At 42.2% G+C, this 20,817-nt stretch overlaps 1 protein-coding gene across 4 annotated transcripts in view; it reads left to right on the forward strand.

The window, feature by feature from the left end:
• Nucleotides 1-20,817, forward strand: part of LOC138246373 (sodium-dependent neutral amino acid transporter B(0)AT2-like) — a 278,385-nt gene that overhangs the window by 186,924 nt on the left and 70,644 nt on the right. For all 4 annotated transcript variants that reach the window (XM_069200937.1, XM_069200938.1, XM_069200936.1 and 1 more), the window contains 4 exons: nucleotides 10,136-10,407; nucleotides 11,650-11,807; nucleotides 15,142-15,268; nucleotides 15,894-16,069. In XM_069200937.1, coding sequence (XP_069057038.1) covers nucleotides 10,218-10,407; nucleotides 11,650-11,807; nucleotides 15,142-15,268; nucleotides 15,894-16,069 — 651 coding nt within the window. In that variant the 5' untranslated portion in view covers nucleotides 10,136-10,217. The remainder of the gene's footprint in view (nucleotides 1-10,135; nucleotides 10,408-11,649; nucleotides 11,808-15,141; nucleotides 15,269-15,893; nucleotides 16,070-20,817) is intronic.

Below are 20,817 nucleotides of genomic sequence, written 5' to 3' on the forward strand. Positions count from 1 at the left end.
TCGTTCACATAGTGTGACTACAAGCCCACCCTCCACCAAAGGATCCATGATACTCGTAAACAGTATCAATAATGTATGTATCCACAATATGTATGTGTTTAGTGTCATTTTGTGTTGTATGTCATGTATTTTGGTCATCTATCACAGAGTCCGATCACCTTCGTGTATTCTTTCATCACGAGTGCATTTCACGTTTGAAGATATTTGAGATTGGAAAGGCGCAACATTTATGTGCAGACACCAGTAAACTGCATTGGGCAGGCTAACTCTCCTCCTTGTGTATTTCAGGTAAATTATCTGAATCAAGCGCGCAAATAGGTGTATTATTACCTTTATTATAGGCACATTAGGTGTGTACTGGCACTATTTGTAAGGAGCAGCAATAGGGAGGTGCTAGTGGTCCTGATGAAAAGCCTAGGGGCAAGCTTGAAACCTATAGACCGCAATTTTAAAGGTCAGTTCATAGTATAACCTTATCCTTTCCAACTACCCCACTTCTAATACTGGCACATGAATAAGCATTAAAACAAAGGTTTTCGCAAGTAGCAGCAGGTATTTTTATTCTTCCTTTTTGAACCCCCGCAAGTCCTCCCTCCACCCCCAACTCTTCACTAACCATCATAGTTATAGTCATAATAAGTGCTCTTATGCAGTTCGTTGGTTGTAGCACGCCCATTCCAAAATGGAACAGGAAGGACCTGATGATGAAGCCTGCCTACAAGGGGTAACGCTGGTGGGTGAGGTTTCTTTTAGAAAACTAATTCGTTTTCCTGTTTCCCTTTCTTGAAGAGTTAGTTTTTGACACAGATGGGAGCCAGGCTCCTGTTAGGGTGTGTATATAACTTTATGGGAGGACGAGCCTTGGCTGCTACTATTCCTGTAAACTCCCTTTCAGAAATATACATTATTTGCTATACCTCACCCCTATCCCTTGAAAGAGGCGAAGAGGTTTAATTGCTTGGACCTCAATATTTTTTACATTGATTGTACAAAAAGAACCTTGTGTGGACGATCAGCTCTATAAAAGGTTTGTTGGGGTGAAGAAGGGTAAGGCTTACGAAGAAATGAACCCTATCAAGGTATGTAGTCCTGTGTTTAAAATTCTGCTATGCATTGGCCAAGAAGCAGCCACTGGAGGGCCTGAGAATTCATTCGACCAGTGCAAAGGCTGCTACCACTGCATTGGCATGCAGAGTGCCTGTTCTGGACATCTACCAGGCCTCGACAAGGGCATCAATCCATTGGCTCACGAAGCACTACTGCCTTGCTAGCTAGGTCCGATAGGAAGGGCACTTTGCCTGTCCAGTGGTGTAAGGCTTTCTGGTTTGAGCCATTCAGCAGAGCCACCCCCTTGGGCGGCACTTCTTTGGTATCCGTTCACAAGGTGCAGAATCTGTAGTTAGAAGTATCCATCAGAAGAACAAGTTGCTTACCATCGGTAGCACTCTTTCTGGTGGATACTCTAACTGCAGATTTCTCACTGCCCTCCCTCCTCGCCCTTCTCTGAATTTGACTCTTAGCTTTCATAAGTATATCTCACATAGGAGATCTGCACTAATTAACTAATCTCAGTTATGGTGCATACAGGGAGTGCAGAATTATTAGGCAAATGAGTATTTTGACCACATCATCCTCTTTATGCATGTTGTCTTACTCCAAGCTGTATAGGCTCGAAAGCCTACTACCAATTAAGCATATTAGGTGATGTGCATCTCTGTAATGAGAAGGGGTGTGGTCTAATGACATCAACACCCTATATCAGGTGTGCATAATTATTAGGCAACTTCTTTTCCTTTGGCAGAATGGGTCAAAAGAAGGACTTGACAGGCTCAGAAAAGTCAAAAATAGTGAGATATCTTGCAGAGGGATGCAGCACTCTTAAAATTGCAAAGCTTCTGAAGCGTGATCATCGAACAATCAAGCGTTTCATTCAAAATAGTCAACAGGGTCGCAAGTAGCGTGTGGAAAAACCAAGGCGCAAAATAACTGCCCATGAACTGAGAAAAGTCAAGCGTGCAGCTGCCACGATGCCACTTGCCACCAGTTTGGCCATATTTCAGAGCTGCAACATCACTGGAGTGCCCAAAAGCACAAGGTGTGCAATACTCAGAGACATGGCCAAGGTAAGAAAGGCTGAAAGACGACCACCACTGAACAAGACACACAAGCTGAAACGTCAAGACTGGGCCAAGAAATATCTCAAGACTGATTTTTCTAAGGTTTTATGGACTGATGAAATGAGAGTGAGTCTTGATGGGCCCGTGGCTGGATTGGTAAAGGGCAGAGAGCTCCAGTCCGACTCAGACGCCAGCAAGGTGGAGGTGGAGTACTGGTTTGGGCTGGTATCATCAAAGATGAGCTTGTGGGGCCTCTTCGGGTTGAGGATGGAGTCAAGCTCAACTCCCAGTCCTACTGCCAGTTCCTGGAAGACACCTTCTTCAAGCAGTGGTACAGGAAGAAGTCTGCATCCTTCAAGAAAAACATGATTTTCATGCAGGACAATGCTCCATCACACGCGTCCAAGTACTCCACAGCGTGGCTGGCAAGAAAGGGTATAAAAGAAGGAAATCTAATGACATGGCCTCCTTGTTCACCTGATCTGAACCCCATTGAGAACCTGTGGTCCATCATCAAATGTGAGATTTACAAGGAGGGAAAACAGTACACCTCTCTGAACAGTGTCTGGGAGGCTGTGGTTGCTGCTGCACGCAATGTTGATGGTGAACAGATCAAAACACTGACAGAATCCATGGATGGCAGGCTTTTGAGTGTCCTTGCAAAGAAAGTTGGCTATATTGGTCACTGATTTGTTTTTGTTTTGTTTTTGAATGTCAGAAATGTATATTTGTGAATGTTGAGATGTTATATTGGTTTCACTGGTAATAATAAATAATTGAAATGGGTATATATTTTTTTTTGTTAAGTTGCCTAATAATTATGCACAGTAATAGTCACCTGCACACACAGATATCCCCCTAACATAGCTAAAACTAAAAACAAACTAAAAACTACTTCCAAAAATATTCAGCTTTGATATTAATGAGTTTTTTGGGTTCATTGAGAACATGGTTGTTGTTCAATAATAAAATTAATCCTCAAAAATACAACTTGCCTAATAATTCTGCACTCCCTGTATATGATGTTCTGGCATCAGTTCTGGGGCGGTATCAAGTTGATGCAGTGACGCACCTGCTGACACATGGGAGCAATGCTAAGAAAAATCTCTGGATCCAAAATGGAGCCTGCGAACATGCACATAGTAAGGAATCTGTGATTAGGTAGAGTAATAGCTAGAACGGGTGTTACAGAAGGTAACCAGGCCATAGCTTACCAGTGACTGGCTTTATTGTCGCTCTCATTTGTGTGCTTCTTATTCGATGTGTTCTTTGTCCCTCCTCTCTTCTTAACTGGATGACTTCTGACTTCCACTACTTATGTTTAGGGAACTACTTTTTCCTTTTTGTTTAAGCACTTCATAAGAGTATGTGTGTGTGTTTTCTAACCCTCTCCCTCTTGTGTTTCTGTCTTCCTTCTTCCCCTAAATATCCATCCTGCGCTGTGTTTGCTCTGTTTCTCGTGGGTGCTTGCACTCTCTCATTTGTACGTTTCCCCCTCTCTCATTTGTACGTCTCCCCCTGCATCCCCACGCTTACTGTGTCGCAGTCTCACTCGTCTACTCAAATTTAAGGAACTTTTTCCTTCTTCATTCAGTGCTTCGTGAGTGCTGAAGTGTTTTGTGGCTCTCTCTTTGGTGTGTCCTCCGCCCCAAGTATTTTAACAATACTTTACTAGCAAGCACTGGAAAAGGCCAGCAGCCTAGCACGCACAGTAGAAAGGCTAGACCTGTTGGCTTTGCCAATGCTTGTTTTAAACCTACTGCCTATATGCAGTTTTGCGGTCTTGCAGACAAGTGAAGTGAGGAACCTGTGATGCACAGTTCCATGTATCCTACCGGCGGCACAGATGGACGAACGTGGAGTATCGAGTTTCTTGAATGCTGTCAGCATGGCGTGGTGCTGAGGTCATGTGTGCGGTTTCTAGGAGGGGAAAATCTGTATGCCCAGGTGTTGCAGGTGCTGAATGTCTGGTAGAGGTCATGTGGATGCATTTCTGAAACTGAAGGAACCTGTGTTGCCAAGATCCGCTTGGTTCCAGGAGCTGGGAGTCTTGTGAAGGTCGTGTGCAAATCTGAGAAAAGGAAACCTTACACTCGATTTCCCCAGACCGCATTGAGGAGGGATTTGCGAGTACGATTAACATTCAGTGAAACTGGTTTTCGCAGTAGCCTTAAGGACAACCACTCCCTGCACTTTAACGTGAGCACAACTTTTCTCTGTGATCAGTCGGAGTTAAGCTATGTACCACGTCAGTGGAGCAAGTTATCTGAGAAATTCGCTGTTAGACTCGTTGTTATTCGTGGAAAAGGGCCTCCACTTGAACCTTTCTTCAATTTTAATTTCTTTTCTATATGCAGTTGTCTGTTAAAAGTGCACACCTTCATCGGCTGCACAATCATTGGCTGCTCTTACACAGAAAAGTGACGAGTAAAAACAGCATGCTTGCAGTTAAGAGATTTGTTCGAAGAGAGCTGCGTATTAACACTTAGACGTAGTTTCACTCAGACAGCCGCCCACCGAAGGGCCTTGGTATGAGAGGAAGGGTCTGTTATATCTATAATCTTTGTTTTCTGTAGTACTAGTATTTACAAACAAAATATTGGAAAATTACAAAGTACAGATGAACAAATATGTGTATGGTATGTGCAACTAGACTTGTCCTCTGGGGATGGCCGAGAATGGGATTAAGTTTGAAATGCCGTGTTTCTATGTAAAGTTGTATTATGTTCCATGGCACTATACCAACCTCTATTTAGCAGGGTTGATATCCTCTAAGTAATATGCTATAGTCTACAGCAGCACTTCTAATAAGGCTGTTTTACTCCTGGTAGGACATTGCCAGCTGTGTTCAGGAGACCTGCTATACTTCTAATTGAACAGCATCTTCTGCGCTTTACAGCAGAGCTGCCTTGACCATAGCGGCTCGTGTCAGTAGGGCTTGGATACACACCATAGGCCAGTGCAGCCACTTCTCAGCGGGCTGCCATACATTTTCCACCTTTCCTGACAGATCATATCAGCACCACCCAGCAAGGCTGTTGTAGCTTTAATGGAATAGAGACAATACTCCTCAGTAAGGCTGATATACTTTAAATGCACAGTATGTGAGTCAACCCCAGTCAAGGATTAAGTTGTGAGTTACCTCAATCACATTCCAGGGGATCAAACCTTGAACTGGCCCGCACGTGTGGAATTCCAGAAACTGAAGCAGGAGCACTACTGTACCTCTGCTATTGATACAGCGTGTCTTTCGTAGCGATAGATCCCTACATTGGGAAGGCCAACTCTGGCTCATTACAAACAAAACCTCTTAAAAGAGGCGCCTCCCTGGGCGCTTCAAGTTTGTAACACTGAGTATGAAATAATGATGGCATAAAAAGCACCATGTCACAGCTACCTAATACGTCTACTTAAGGCAATGCAATGTACAGTTGTCTGGTAGTAGGTAGCAAACACTCGATTAGTAAGACCAGGGTTTGCATCGCTGCCTCTAGGAGATGAGTAGGGTAGATGTGAATCCCTTGTCATTCTCAGCAAAAGCACAGCACCTTTGTTCATTTGAATGCAAAACCCACGGAGCATCAGTTATTCCTTCATACCCTCTTGAGGTCTGTCAGATATACATTTAAATGGAACCAGCTATATTGATTCATAATAAATAAGCAGCAATGAGATGTATTTATTTTCACTTTTGTATTGCGCGGTCTACATCAGTTGATGTCAGAGCTCTTTACAATGGAGTGAAGCTAGACTATAAAAACACGTACATATATAAAGACAAACACATTGTAGTTTAAATTATGAGTTTCAGTGGTAAAGATTTTTGTAGAGAACAGGTTTGAGCGGTAGTGCAGCAAACATTCTATACCTACTCACTGTTAGGAGGTAATTACTGTTGGTATAGGCTTTCGGCCATTCTTCTTTGGAATGCATTATACTAAGGGGCCGCCTCCGGAGTGGCATTTATTACATATCGTAGGAGGTCCCTTGGACATTGACTTGCAGAGTATCTTTTGTTTTATGAATTTCATAATACTTCTTTATTAAAGTAGTTAACATTACCTTTTGTGTCTAGACTTTGTACAAACCTCACCCATTCCCCTCTTCATCTATATCTTCAGTTCTCATATCAAAGGCTAAAGCTTAGTTTATCCAGACCTAATATACTACAAAGGAATTTGGCCTACAGTTCATCGAAGTAGAAACCAAAAAGCTTGTAGGAGAGTGAGTGGAACATCACACTTTGACTGAGTCATTACATTACAGCCCTGAGTGTTTTCATGGGACTCTCAGTTCTGTTAACCTGTATGTGTTTGTGTGATTCCTAAGGAGGGAGCATGTGGATTTTAGTTACTTTTTAGAGCTGTCTAGAGAAGTCAGATGTTGGATGGAGCAGGAGAGTGTTCCATTGTTGCAGTTCTAAGAAAGTGAAGAACCTAATTGTCGAGGTGGCATATCGGTGTTTTGGATATGATGAGATGAGGGTGGACCTCCAAGCATAGATGTGAAGGGAGATTTTATGGACAAAGTAGAGTTGATGGGTTTGTACGATTGTTTGAGGAATTTGAGAGTAACTTGTACACAGTCAGTCTTGCTGATATCTGAGGAAGGCAGATGGGCTAAATCTGGGATTGTTGAATAAGGTACTCCTGGCAAAATTTGAGAGAGTATGTGACCCAATGGTCAGAGCTGCTGACTTCAGAGAACAAGGTTCATGTCCCGGCTATGGATCACCATCTTGTGATTCTTGTCAAATTACTTGAATGTGTAATATTATCTGGTGCTCATGTAATTTGCTTTAAGGCCCTTGGGCCTGGCTTGTGCTATATAACACTCTGGTTTTGAGAAGCCATCAATGAGATCCTATAAAGCTCCCAACCCCCAGCTGTCTTGCAATAATCAGTCACAGTTTAGGCTTCTTTCTTATCAAACCATAATCACATGTATTACACTGAACAGTTTAAAAAAAGGGTGAAACATGTTTGATTGTTTTGCACGTGTGAGAAAGGTTTATCTTTAGCTGGCACATACATTTGGTGTGTAACTCCCATTAGATTATGACATTTATTAATTCAATTTAAAATGTCAGTAGTATCCAAGCTTTATTTTGCACCAGGAAATCTATATTAGTGCTAACCATTCATCCCCAATTATGTTTGAGAACATTAAATTCTATGTGAGATCTGATTTTGCTCAATGGTTGAGCATAGGTGGAGGCTACGCAAGTGCATTGCACCAAAAGCAGGAACCATAAGCTTTTTTTTATTTTTTTTTATTTTTTTACCAGAACCAGTAGGGTTAAAGTCGATTTGGTATGGTAAATTTGACCTGTGCCAAGAGTAAGTGGAAGCTAAAGAACTAATACATTGATGGTCCCGACCATCTAGGTTGGTAGAGGAGCCACATTCTCCACTGCATGCAATACAGAAATATCTACTCCCAGAGATAACCCTTGTAATGAGGTAAGTGAGCATGAGTAGGAGGAATCATGCAGGCAAGATTGGAGAGGGATAAGGTGAAGTGGAGGCAAAAGAGGGGAAAAAATGACATTTTTATATAGCGCCAGGATGTGACCTCATGACTGCATCGGAGCAGTGTGGGATAGATGTTTGAAAATGGTAGCATGTTAACAGAAGAGTAGGCCGAGGTTGATTGCACAGGTTGGCGGTATTTAGAGACTAGCCCGACCTAGGTTACATCTTTGATCTTTGAATCTGTTTTGCCATTTCTACTTGATGCTTATTTACTGAATTGGGGTAGGGCATGGATGCAGTTTGTTTCCATTCCCTGGCTCTTAATTGTCATTCAGGCCAGGTTTTCTTATTACCAATTTTGTATTAGTTAATAATATTTCGCAGCAGCACCCACCAACAATCAAGGAACATCGTCACATTTCATGTTCAATCATGTAACAAAGTATCCACAGTTGTAAGCAACAACATAATGTTCATGATATGCCCACCCCATATCTTATTGTGTTTTGAGGGACAGACCCTCGCTTAATAAATTGGCTTCTCCTGTCACGCACACCAGTATACTTCTCTCCTCCATTCTGCCAGTGATGGGAGTTCTGGCCTATTCCAAAGTGTGAACAAAGGCCCGCTTAGCTGCCAAGGAGGCCACGCTTAGGCCAGGATTAGTGATGAGGTTTGTATCTGTTGGATGTGGTTGGGTCTTGGAGGTGGTTCTCATTTACCAATCAAAGGGTTGGAATTACCTTGTTGAGGAAATAGGTGAGGTGGTACTATTGTCCTTTAGTTGAAGGTTTGTATAAGTAGTTCTGTTTTTAGAACCTTACTGAAGAACATGTGGTTAGGTTTGGCTCTCACAATAGCCTTATAGACTGCTGAAGAGGGTGATCCTAGTTGTTGAAGGCCCGGAATCCCTAGGCTTGGCTCTTTATCAAAGTAGGGGGCCTTTAACAGCCGGTATAGCCCAAGGCAAAAGGGCTGCACGGCCATTTGAACATTCCACCTACTGAGTCTACATTGTTCTAAATTAAAAAAAGGAGAATAGGAGAGACAAACATTGGAATGTTGGAGCTAAGGTATGTACCAGCCATTATTATTCCAGAGTTACTCCATTGTCTTCAATCGAGCACCCAATATTCCAATGTGCTAATCAGTTTTCGAATGCAGTCTCTTATTTTTTCCAGCGTTGCTATCTCAGACCAGAGTTTAGAGGAATCTTGTGGTATGCTTACGGTGCTTTGATACATGCATGAGTGTGTGATGGGACTTGATTAGCATGAGGTCAGCCACTGGATTAATCTGTAATAGGAGAATCTGCATTTCAAAGAGATGAGGTCAGAGGGTTTTACCCATTGCTTGTGCACATGGCCGGATGATTATAGTGACAGTATGCACCTAGAATTGCTTACATGACATTATAGAAATGTCATACATAATAGCCAATTATCCCACTTTATAGTTTATCTCAGTTGTTTGATGCACTATTTGTTATAAGTTGTGAAACCTTATCTTGAAGGTTCAGACTGTAGGAATCACTTTGATAGCATATTGTATTACATATCTAATATCTCCTGTCTGTATGTGGAGCGTTTTGTCTAATGTATTCTGCTCTCTGTTTGCGGATGATGTGTCTTGTGGGCAAGTTCTGTTAGAACTGATATGCTAGCCAGCTACAAGGCATACCTTTGCTATTTTGGACTCAGTACATATTATGGTGTGATAGTCAAAATATACCACTACCAGTGCTCTAGTCACTTAAGATTTTTTGCTTTTTGTACTAGGCGTGGGAGAGATCCCACGGAGTTCTGCCAGAGAAATTCTGTTTTCTTTTTGTTTAGTTTACTGTAGTTGTGCATCATCGTCATTTCAGATATGGATATATACATTCAAAGAAAGTTCTTCTTCATCCAAGAAATAAATATAGTTGAGGAACTTTGTGATCTCATCAGAGTACATTTGGAATTGGTGTAGTTAAATAACCTGAGCCAATGACTGCATGCAAATGTTCAACAATAAGGACGAGACAGAAGGCCTGATTTAGAGTTCGGTGGCAGGTTACTCCATCACAAACGTCACAGATATCCTGTCTGCCGTATTGGAAGTGTCACTGCATATAATGCTCTTGTAATACAGCGGGTGAGATGTCAGTCACGTTTGTGACAGAGAAACCTGTCCGCCAAACTCTAAGCCAGACCCTGTAGTATTCTTGTGGTGCACCACACAGCACCTTGAGCTTGGAACAGCCATCGATCTAGTTTTTTGCGTGTTTGCTTTGGTTCTGGAATAGTGTAGTGCCATGTGGTTCATAAGGTACCTCAAAAGCTGTCATCCACAAGGGAAGGTACAAATAGGCAATGTTTTATTTTCCTTGAGAAAGATGTTCATTATTATTATTATTTTTTTTTACACACCATAACCCTAGGGTGGTTTTGTAACTTATTCAGATTCCTAGAACGTTCCTCTCCTCCCCTTTCATGTTTTTCTTTTGACAGTCAGGTTTTGGTCTGAATCCCATCTCTTTAAACATTTTTCACTTCTTCTTTCCAGGCTGGATTAAAGATGTGCATGTCTTCCTTCAATGACTGGCTTTGAAACACTCGTGATTAACTTCTCACAACACCATTAACTGATGGAAAAGTCGAAATCACAGCTTGACGACATCACTGTGGGGGAGTCCAGCCTGGGCCTGCTGCCTGAAGAGACCCCTACTCGTCCAGCATGGAGCAGTAAACTTCAGTACATCCTTGCCCAGGTCGGCTTCTCCGTGGGCCTTGGTAACGTCTGGAGGTTTCCGTACCTCTGCCATCAGAATGGAGGAGGTAAGACTCCCTTCTTCAGAATAGCATTCAAGATGTCTTCCTGGCTCCATTATTTTGTTATGATGCGGCCTGACATTTTTCAAAGCTTCCCTAAAGTTCGTTTTTGCTGTCCTTGAAACATGTCACCATGAAATCCGTGAGGTAGCACTACTCCCATGAAAAGGCTGGCGGAGAACGAGGACGTAATCTCCAGTGCAGTGCTGCTTGCTGTGCTGCGGTGGTGGATTAGGATCTCCGCCACCTCCAGACCGCTTGGATCCAAAATCCTGGCAGCCTGACCGCCAGCATTGTAATGTGGTGGTCCAGTCAATCACTGCATGTGTGGTTGTCTATAGTCCGCCACACTCGTAATGACCTCCTTAGTGTCTTAGTGGAGGAACAAGCCTTCCTTAAGTATGGAATAGCCATTTTGACCAAGTAAAAATTCAAAACGGAATAAAATCTGCATTCTCCTCAGGTGTAAAGTGGGCAAGCCGCCATGGTGTGGCCATGTTGTCCAGTGTCTGGTAGAAGTAGGAAGGAAATCTGTCGAAAGGGGAGTGACCTTGTGCTATCCATCATAGAAGTGTGCAGAAAGGCATTTCATGCATCCCATAATGGGTTAACAGTTTGCAAATATAACACAAGTGTAGCATACTCGATCAGTGCACACATGGACCTAACCTTGCCCAGCATTCTCTTTGGAACCTGGGGCAACATACCATAGCAGGGTGCCAAAGTCAACAGACCACTTGCATGCACACACCACACTACAGTGTTCACTGTGTACGGATATAGTAATTCATCCAGATGCCTCCACAAGGCTAGTCAGCTTTTCAGAGGTGCTGTTATACAGAGCGGTCCTCTGTTCATGACAACATAGCATAGGGAAAACAATTTTAGCAGCTCATAGGGAGGAAAGCATTGCAGAGCTACTATTCTACCACCCCCTCCCCCCCCATTAGGGAATTGGGTGAACAGTTGCCTACCATGGACCCCACTTCTTCGTGCTAGGTGCACCGTTTTCCTGTCTTGGGGATCATTTCCTTATGACAATGGCATTCCTGCATCAGTTTAGAGGCAGTCTTCTACTGTGTGAATGTATCCCCCACATTAAAGGAGTACCCTCTCCCCGTGTTAAGGATACTCCTCCCTCATGTAAGGATCACTCTTCTTGCTTGATAAGGACCACTGGAATCCTATCTTACGATTGCTCTACATTTAACTCCTGCTTCCTTAACCAGGTTCTCATCTTTTTCGCAGGTGCCTTCCTTTTGCTGTACTTCCTGCTCCTCGTCCTCATCGGTATTCCCCTCTTCTTCCTGGAGCTGGCTGCAGGTCAGAGCATCCGGCAGGGCAGCATTGGGGTCTGGAAGCACCTTAGTCCCCGCCTGGCTGGCATCGGCTTCGCCAGCTGTGTGGTGCGTTCATGTTTTTTTTCCTCCCTTTTGAATATCTTTATTGATTTTTGTAGAAAACTGCTGCCTTTTACATACAAGATAGTAACATTATCATTACTGGCGCCAGTGGCCCGTACCTTCGTATATATCAATCCGCTTGTGGCAAGAACACTGCAAAGCATCCAAATAACATAACAAAATTGCAGCTCCCATTGCTCCTCTCCTCCCACCCCGTGTGGTGAGCGCTTGTTCTCTCTTCTGACTGGAGTTTGTGTCACAAGGTACTATGGCTGAAGGCAGAAGATGGAAGCCCACCCTTACAAACCAACCATCTGTTTGTCTGTAAGGCTCCAGGTCTACAAAGTGGTATCTGCCCTCCAAAGTTTGGTTCTGGTGTCTACAGCAGATGATACTATGTGTTTCCATCAGTCGAATAACAACTTCTAGTGATGTTGGCTTGTTACATAGCACTTGCCGTAAACTGAACCATCACATGACATGAAACAATAGATCATATTATCCAACGGGCATAGTTTTATTGACATCTGAAGGATGAAATTGTTAGTCAATCCAATTGAGCGTTGATTCTATAATATGTAAGCTGCACAAAAATATTTGCAACAGTCGCTTGAGCTAAGCTGCCATTCCTAGGGAATTCTCACCCTTATGACCATTAGAATGGAAAGCCACTGTTAAATTAAATATCTTCGTATTTGAAAGGAAGACAAGACTGATGTTCTGCATTTAGATTGTGAAAAAAAGTAATCAGTTCCAGAAGTTATTAGTCCAGAGAGTTTTTTGACAATCAGGAAGCTGGTGTTCAAATCATAAAACAGTCCAATCTGTTGATATCACTGGTTTGGAACAAATAGCAACATTCAGTAGAGGAACAGCCAACACGTGTTTCGCCCCTTAAGCGGATAGGCGGGGGCTTTCTCAAGGCTGTAGAGAATATATATAAAAGAAATAAGTAACTTTCCAAGCGAAATATGTTACCAAATAAAAAGCATGCTAGCCATGTGAATCATGCAGGGCATATTGTGCATGAATTAACATCACGTGAGTGCCAGTTTATATTTAGTTTTCACTTATTACTATGACAGGACTACAATACTTTCTCTTTTATTTCTTTTTTACTTTTCTCACTCTCACAAAAATCGTTCCTTCAAATCAAAGAGCAGTCTATTTTTTACTCTCTTAATTTCACTATTGGCCTTACTTTAACTCATATTTTTCCTATGACCTTAGCCCTTGGTTTACACGGGGAAATCTATCTTGGATCACATCTTGACACTTAGAGGTCTCACCGAGCGGGAGCACAATATGCCCTGCATGATTCACATGGCTAGCATGCTTTTTATTTGGTAACATATTTCGCTTGGAAAGTTACTTATTTCTTTTATATATATTCTCTACAGCCTTGAGAAAGCCCCCGCTTATCCGCTTAAGGGGCGAAACACGTGTTGGCTGTTCCTCTACTGAATGTTGCTATTTGTTCCAAACCAGTGATATCAACAGATTGGACTGTTTTATGATTTGAACACCAGCTTCCTGATTGTCAAAAAACTCTCTGGACTAATAACTTCTGCAACTGATTACTTTTTTTCTCTTTCTCTCAATAAATCATTACCGAAGCATTAAGCTGAGTAGTTTTAATTTTTGAAGTGGAAACTCACCTCCAATTGATTCAGCATTATAACTCATTGGGAGGCTTAGGGTCCAGGCCTTCCGGTTTTGAGTTCCCACAACCATTCAATAAATTCGGCATTCCAAGGAAGTCTTTTGGCTGGACTCCCCCCTTTTCTTCTCTGCATTTAGATTGTACCAATCTGTTTTAGGAGGATGAATTCCCTATTTATCTAGGAATACGTGGAGCGAAATGAGCTCCAATTGTGGGTCTTACCTCGTTCAGCCAATAGGCAATTTCTCCATATTTTGCAGTGCGAGTTTGTATTTTATAGGGATATAAAACATAAACCTGGGATTCTGAGTTTATTATTTGTGTCTGTTAATGACTCCATATTGGGGTGAACTGTGGGGGTGAAAAAGACAGAAGCAGAATAACAACCTAGCGCTAGAATTAAGACGTTTTCTGAGCATATATAGGAAGGAACAAGCAGGTGGTGGGCCTTCTTTTGATTGAGTGGGAGGAATTTATCGTATACAAAAAAAGCATCACAAATGAATGTCACATCTATAAATCAATGGGGGTTTCACTAATGAATTAGCATATGAATTCGAAGTGTGAGAAATTTCTCATGTATGACCTAAAACTACTGACATGTTAATTAACTTGTGAAAAATGGAACTTGACAATGAGGCGTCAAAAAGCCCAACTTGTGTAATACCATAGATATACACCGGTAGCTCTGGGGAATAATTAGCAGCTTAGTCTTAGCATGGCTTGTCAAGAGGAAGGGCAATGATGGGAATGTGTGAAACCGAGGTTAGATTTGCAATAACTTTCACTATTCAAGTTATTAGTAGGGTTGAACCCTGGGGCACTGGGCAGAAGCTTCTGCGCATAGATTATGGTATGCTGGAAAAAGTGTGAGAACTGTTTCATATGAATCAGCCACTGGCTCTCTGCAGTCCTCAAAAATAACTACATTAGAGTTTTCGAAAGCTGTCCAAAATGCTGTCACAAAGAAAACAGACCGCATAATGCCGGTTCTTTAGATATGTCCAGATATTCTTTCAGTACATTTCTTTTGGGGGACTCTAGAAAGGGAAATAAGATAAATTCTCCTGCTTTTCCATCTCTCTTCCCAGACACCTTGCCTCCTCCCAACGAAGAAGGGTTTCTTGTATGTAGCAGTAACCGGATACAGGCTACTATATGTGTAAGAGGCATCAGGGATAGTTTGCGTCTGACATTATTTGAGGTTTTTACATCATTAGGCCTTGCCTATAGATTGATGACGCGAAAAAGTGAACAGTATCAGCCAGTGTCCATGGTTTATGCTGATGCAAGTGTTTTTGCCAGGCCTCTCACATTGTTCCACACTTGAGGGACAAATCAAGCTGGATCTGCTGGCTGTGTGGCAAGTGGCATTGATAATCCTATACATCATGCAGCGCTACCACGCTCCGTCTAATCTTTCTCTAACAGTAATTGTAGCAGTTGTGTGCAGTTAAAATGTGATCCCAACACACTTTACTTTTGGTGTTGGAAGCATGTATTGTTTCCCCTTTATGTCTAACGTTCTGTGGAGTGAGCTGCTAGCTCCTACCCTCAATCCTTACAAGCAGTACCCTTGTCTCCCTGCTGCTGCCCTCACTCTGTGCCCTCACCTCTCAGCTTCATTCCTTCCTGCTCAATGGCTGTCGACTGAACCCCTCTTTCTTTCTCTAGGTGTGCTACTATGTGGCCCTGTACTACAATGTCATCATTGGCTGGAGCCTTTTCTACTTATTTCATTCCTTCCAGTACCCTCTGCCCTGGGAAGACTGTCCTGAAATGCCCAACACGACTCATAAAGGTCAGTGTCCGCATATGCTAAGTTTACAAGTAAGTATCTATGTATATCCAAGCCATAGGATTCAGGGAGACTACAGGCAGTCTGAATCCTCCTCTCTGGGGTTAAAAGCTTACTACTGTGTTCTGATGGGCAAAGGGCCAACGTCAGGAACTAAGCTACAGAAACTGTGGGGCCATTAAAGAGGTCCTCTAGTGAATGGTATCAGTGAATTTCCAAACTCAACCTAGCATCCTCCTCACAGGTGCATTCTGTGTTCCTTATTGTTAGTGATTAAAGAATAGGAACATTTTTACACGATCGCTACACATTTAAAGCTAACGCAGGAAACCCGACCTGCCTGGTCAAGTTATACTGAGCACAAACCATTTAACATCTTAGCCACCAGTATTGGGCCGGACCAAGGCATAGATTGTATTTAACAGATGTTCAGTTGGCTGGAAAGCGAAGCCTTAAGCTTTTTCTTGGGCCAAGAATCCTTCCTTGGCTCAGTGTGTAGTAATGTGCTCCCTCCCCAGCATATGCTCACACTAGCATGTTTATATGTAGGAAAGTTGGAAACTCTTTCTGGTTAGTAAACGGGTACATAACATCTGACCCCTATATTGTACTTTGTTCTCCCCTTCAGAGCTGGCTTGTGACCACAGCACCAGCACTACCTATTTCTGGTACCACAAGGCCCTGCATATCAGCAGCTCCATTGACGAGAGCGGGGGTCTGGACGGTGCCATGACTGGATGTCTCTTCGCTGCATGGGTGGTGGTCTGCCTCTGTATGATCAAGGGCATCAAGTCTTCTGGAAAGGTAAGTGTGGGGCACGTAGTTTGACCACTGTCTACAAACAGAAGACCTAGCAACGGTGATAGGTAGGATGTGAGAGTTAGAGACGGAGAGGCAGAGGCTCAAAGGGGTGTCTGAGTTTGAGGGGGGAAAAAATTGAAATTCGGAAAATTGAACATGGCCTTTTAAGACATTCATCTTTAGAGGCGCTGGATGCAAAGGTTAGCCTGTTATGGGTCATGTACGGGCTCAGTGAAGTGTCCTGTTCTTATGGTCCTCAGCAAGAGGACATGTCCAGTTTCTTACCCTTTTGTTTTGAATAAAGAGGCAAAAACTTTGGAAATATCAGGGGAAAAGATCTTACCGGAACTCTTATCTTCCTCTTATGTTTATATAACCTCCGTGATTTCAGCTTGCAAGATGCGTTTGGTGAATTCCTTCTTTCAGTGGCTGCAGAATGTATTTTCTGTCTCTCACAACTTGACAATAACAATTTCAAATCAGTAAGCACATGTCGATACAAGTGTCATGATTACTTTGGTGTGCATGTGAAAGCCATGCTTAGTTACGCACTTGGGACAGGACATAGGGATAGGCTTGCCCTTTGATATTAAGACTTTGCATGCATCCTCTTTTCTTACATTCTACGACTTACTCCACAGAGGCAGAGGTTTTACAAGGCTTCACAAGCTGGGCCAGACTGGGGGCCAAAAGCAACCCTGCCAGAAATAATCAGACCAACACCAGTCCCTTCCTCCTCTCTCATCTCTCTCTCTCTCTCTTCTATCCCAATATACACGGATTACGAAGTTTTGTCATTGTAAAACATGGGTTGTGGTTATAGAAAAAACCTGGGAAGCAGTGGCATAGGTCTGTCCCTTGTGTAAGTATTTAAGTTCAGACTTGAAACCGTCTGATGTTCTGTACAGCCATAAGTTTCCTGAAACAGGCCCCTCACATTGTGAGAGTTTACGAACAAAGCAGTAGTACTAGAATGTATTTTCTGGTGGAGCCAACCAAGCCCTCTGCGTAACTACATGCAGCTGATCGAATCAAAAGAGCATATAGCGTCTTGAAGCTGTAAAGAGGTGATCTCAGAAAAAGAGCATTGCTTTTGCTCCATTTTTCATAGGTGCGTAAATAAGCCCAGTTGTGTTGGCTGGAATATACTGTCCATCTGCCTGAAAGCGCTAATGTAGCTGATCTTAATATTGTTTTTACACACTTGCTTGCTGGAGATAGTTTGGAAAGTAGAAAAATCTATATTTATAGTTGCCAGCAGACGGTACCAGTGCCTCTTAGATACCTTCAAACCCTGTGCGATGAGCTCTGGCCATTGCCATGACCCATTGCCTTACAGAGTCAGATGCCTATCAGATTAGCTCAGCACCGGCACTTGTGTGCCTTTCATAATAGGTCTATAGGTATCACTCCTCGCCTGCCCGAAGCACTGTTAAACCCACTGTCAAGGGGGCAGCAGTGGGTGTGGCCTGATATCTAACTAGAGACATAACACCTGCAAGTTAAACTCTCAACCTGACAGCGAGTGAGACGGCGGCAAATTGTCTGCCACATAGCCTTTGTCCTTTTGTAACATCCTAAACCAGCTCAGGCCGCTTTAAAAACATAATTGTATTCTTAGTATTGTTAAGCACACGCCTTCTGTGCCAGATGCAGAAAAGTTCTCAAATGCAAGATTCTATTTATTATATTTAAAATGTCACGATTTCTTTAGGAGCAACCGACAGTTATGCACCAGCAGCAAACAACATGCATTTCTTTTTTCATTGATGATGCATTATTGTTGCCAATTTCCGTGTTAAAAACACACTTTGCAATATTTGAATTTTCATTTAAAAATCAACATTTATGTTAATGGGATGTAAGCACCAGCCCTCTAGGTTAAGGGTGTGACTATGAGAGCTGGGTGACCAGGCCAGCTGAGGCATGCATGCACATGAAACATCTTGTTTGGCCACTGTCATCTTCTCATTCCAGGTTTGAGAGGCCGTGATCACTGTGTTGATGTTCTACTTTGACGCTTTAGGTTGATTTGATATTGGGATAACTAATGAGAGGCGTACTTGCTGCATTATGGAGGGGTGGGTTAGTCACTGGCAGTGTACAGCTACATAGATAACTGGTGAAAGATAGGTTTATTTGGTGTTATGTGTGGAGACATCAGTATGCTCACATCCGATGAGAGGGTCAGCGCTGGAATTCGCGAGGATGGATCTTCTCTTTGTTTGCACCCTTCATTCGGGGCTGCCCTTTTAAGCCAGCTCTGTATTTTCTCTAAACCCAGACTGGGGAGTACACACACCATGTTATCCCCCACAGCCGCTCCCACTGAGTGACTCGGCAGCCCGAAGGGTCCCCATTGTATTAACAGCAACAGGCAGTGTGGGGTTGTACTTATTTTTGATGGGTCCTAACTATCCCTCACTGACAGTCTTGGTCCTAATGTTTTCATCCAAACAGGAATCCAATACACAGTGGGAAAGTATATAAGTTTCATAGATGTCACGTTAGTTTCTACCAGTGTCCTGCATACACACTCCACGGACATTTCGAGTATTTTAGAGCAGTGTCTAACTCGTCACTCTGAACTAAATGGGTCAATTTAAAATATTTATTTTATTATATTGGCATATCTGCCTTGTTCTACTCTCAAGAAAGTGTGCCACAAAAGGCACAGACGCATCACAGAAAAGTACACTAAAAACCTGAAACATTTAAAACTCGTATGAGCAAACCAAAAACTTTGCAGCTATGAGTATCCTCCACGAAAGTGATGCTTGTCTGCTTTTCCTACTAAACATTTCCGCTGCATTTGGTACTGTAGACCACAAGAAAATACTCATTAACGTAGAACAAAAAATGGGCTTCTGGAGGCAACCACTAAACTAGTTTGAAACATTTGCATCTATCTAAATTGTGAAAATAGGGCAAATACATGATTCATTTGAAACCAACATCATGGGATGTCCTCCAAATATTCTATCACCAACATTTTTCAAATTGTACCCAGAGCCCCCCTGTGCATATATTTATCGCATATGTGTATCAAAACATATCAATACACAGATATATATAATTATATTGTAAACCTTTTATTTCTTTTTGCAGTTTTGTATAGCGTAAATAAAGGCCCAAGGGCATTGGTGTTCTTTTCTTGAGAACCAGACACTTGCATGAGTGCTGGACATTAGAAATGTTTTCTTCTTTTTAGGCATGTGGACAATTTGCTCAGAATGAACGGATGTTGAGCTGAGGCTGGGATTTAAACCAGCTTCCCTGAGTCCAAGGTTGTCAGCACTGGCCGTTGGGCCACGTCTCCTCTTTATTTCAGGCCATTGTAACACTGCCATTGCTTTCTGAAAAAAAAAAAAATTCTGGATGAAATACTTAAAGCTAAACTACAGAAAGCAGGATCCATGCTTATCACCGAAAAATCGAAAAACTAAGTGTACCCAAAACCTACAGTTCTCTCCTGGTTCGGATAAGGATACAGCATCACATTCTGACTTTCAGAAGGGCCTTTAAGACCCATGTATTCAAGAAATATCTGGTTGAAATGTATCCAGTGCACGACCGCCACCATATTTGACCTCCTCTTTCTTCATCGTCCTTCCTTCACCGTCTTTCGAGCCACCATCAGTTTGATGAACGGTTAAATAATGTTTTAGTGGCTTGTTTCTCAGACTCATTATTTCTTGTTAAGTTGGCTAGCTCCTAATTTTATCCTTCCCTTTATTTTTATTTTCTCCTTGCCTAATCACTGCTTGATTATTTGTAAGAAATTATTATTTCTAAAGTGTGCCAATACCATTTGGTGCAGTTGCACTCTAGAAAAACGCTGGATAAATCAATAAATGAATAAATAAAAGACTCCTATGATGGTAAACTAAAATCATAAGTAGGTAACTTTTTTTTATTCTCAAGTGTGTTCTTTGCCAAATAGCATCAAAGAATGAATTGCTGTAAACCTTTCTCATTTTGCTCCCTGATGGCTATCAAGGGAGAACTAGTCCTCTCCCGGGCCTCTTGAGGAAACTAAGACTGAATTCTTCTTTATGACCTAAACCAGTTCTCACTCAGAGGGTCTTTAAAAGGATGATAGTAGCTCAGATGTCTGAGGCCATGGAGACCAGAGTTGGGTGCCATCTGCATTGAGAGATGCTTACTTCCACATACCACACATAAATCTATGTATTGGCCTTTTTTGGGGGATTTGTACTTGCAAATCATTGCTATCAATAGCGATGCTTTACTTGCGACCTCACATGGTGCTCACCAAGCGTTCTTTTGTACCTGGTCATCTTTATCTCCTATGGGTAAACCCAATCCTTTATTTAGATGCGTTGCTTAATAATTCTCAATTTCCATTATCTAAGCTGGAGTGTCTACATCTGGTTTGCATTACTCTTTTGAATTTGGCAAAAAATGTTAATTAGGTTCTGCTGGACACTAAAGCGAGAGCTAGATCTTATTAAAGCCTCATTTCATGATGTGTTATTTATTTATTTTATGTATTGACATTTTTGTATAGCACATACAATGCCGGAGTGCATCAGAGTGTTTTACATATACCAGGTTTAGATAGCTGTGAAAAGTGCAAACATAAACATTATAAATAAACCAAAAGCAGTCTGTTACACTACTGGTACATATTTTACCTTAGTTTCTGATTATTCACGGTAGACCTTTCTTTACTTAATCACTACTTTCTTTGCTTCCTCTAAAAAGGAGGGTGTAGCATCATATTGATC

This window comes from Pleurodeles waltl, chromosome 7 (assembly GCF_031143425.1).
Source record: "Pleurodeles waltl isolate 20211129_DDA chromosome 7, aPleWal1.hap1.20221129, whole genome shotgun sequence".
NCBI lineage: Eukaryota > Metazoa > Chordata > Amphibia > Caudata > Salamandridae > Pleurodeles > Pleurodeles waltl.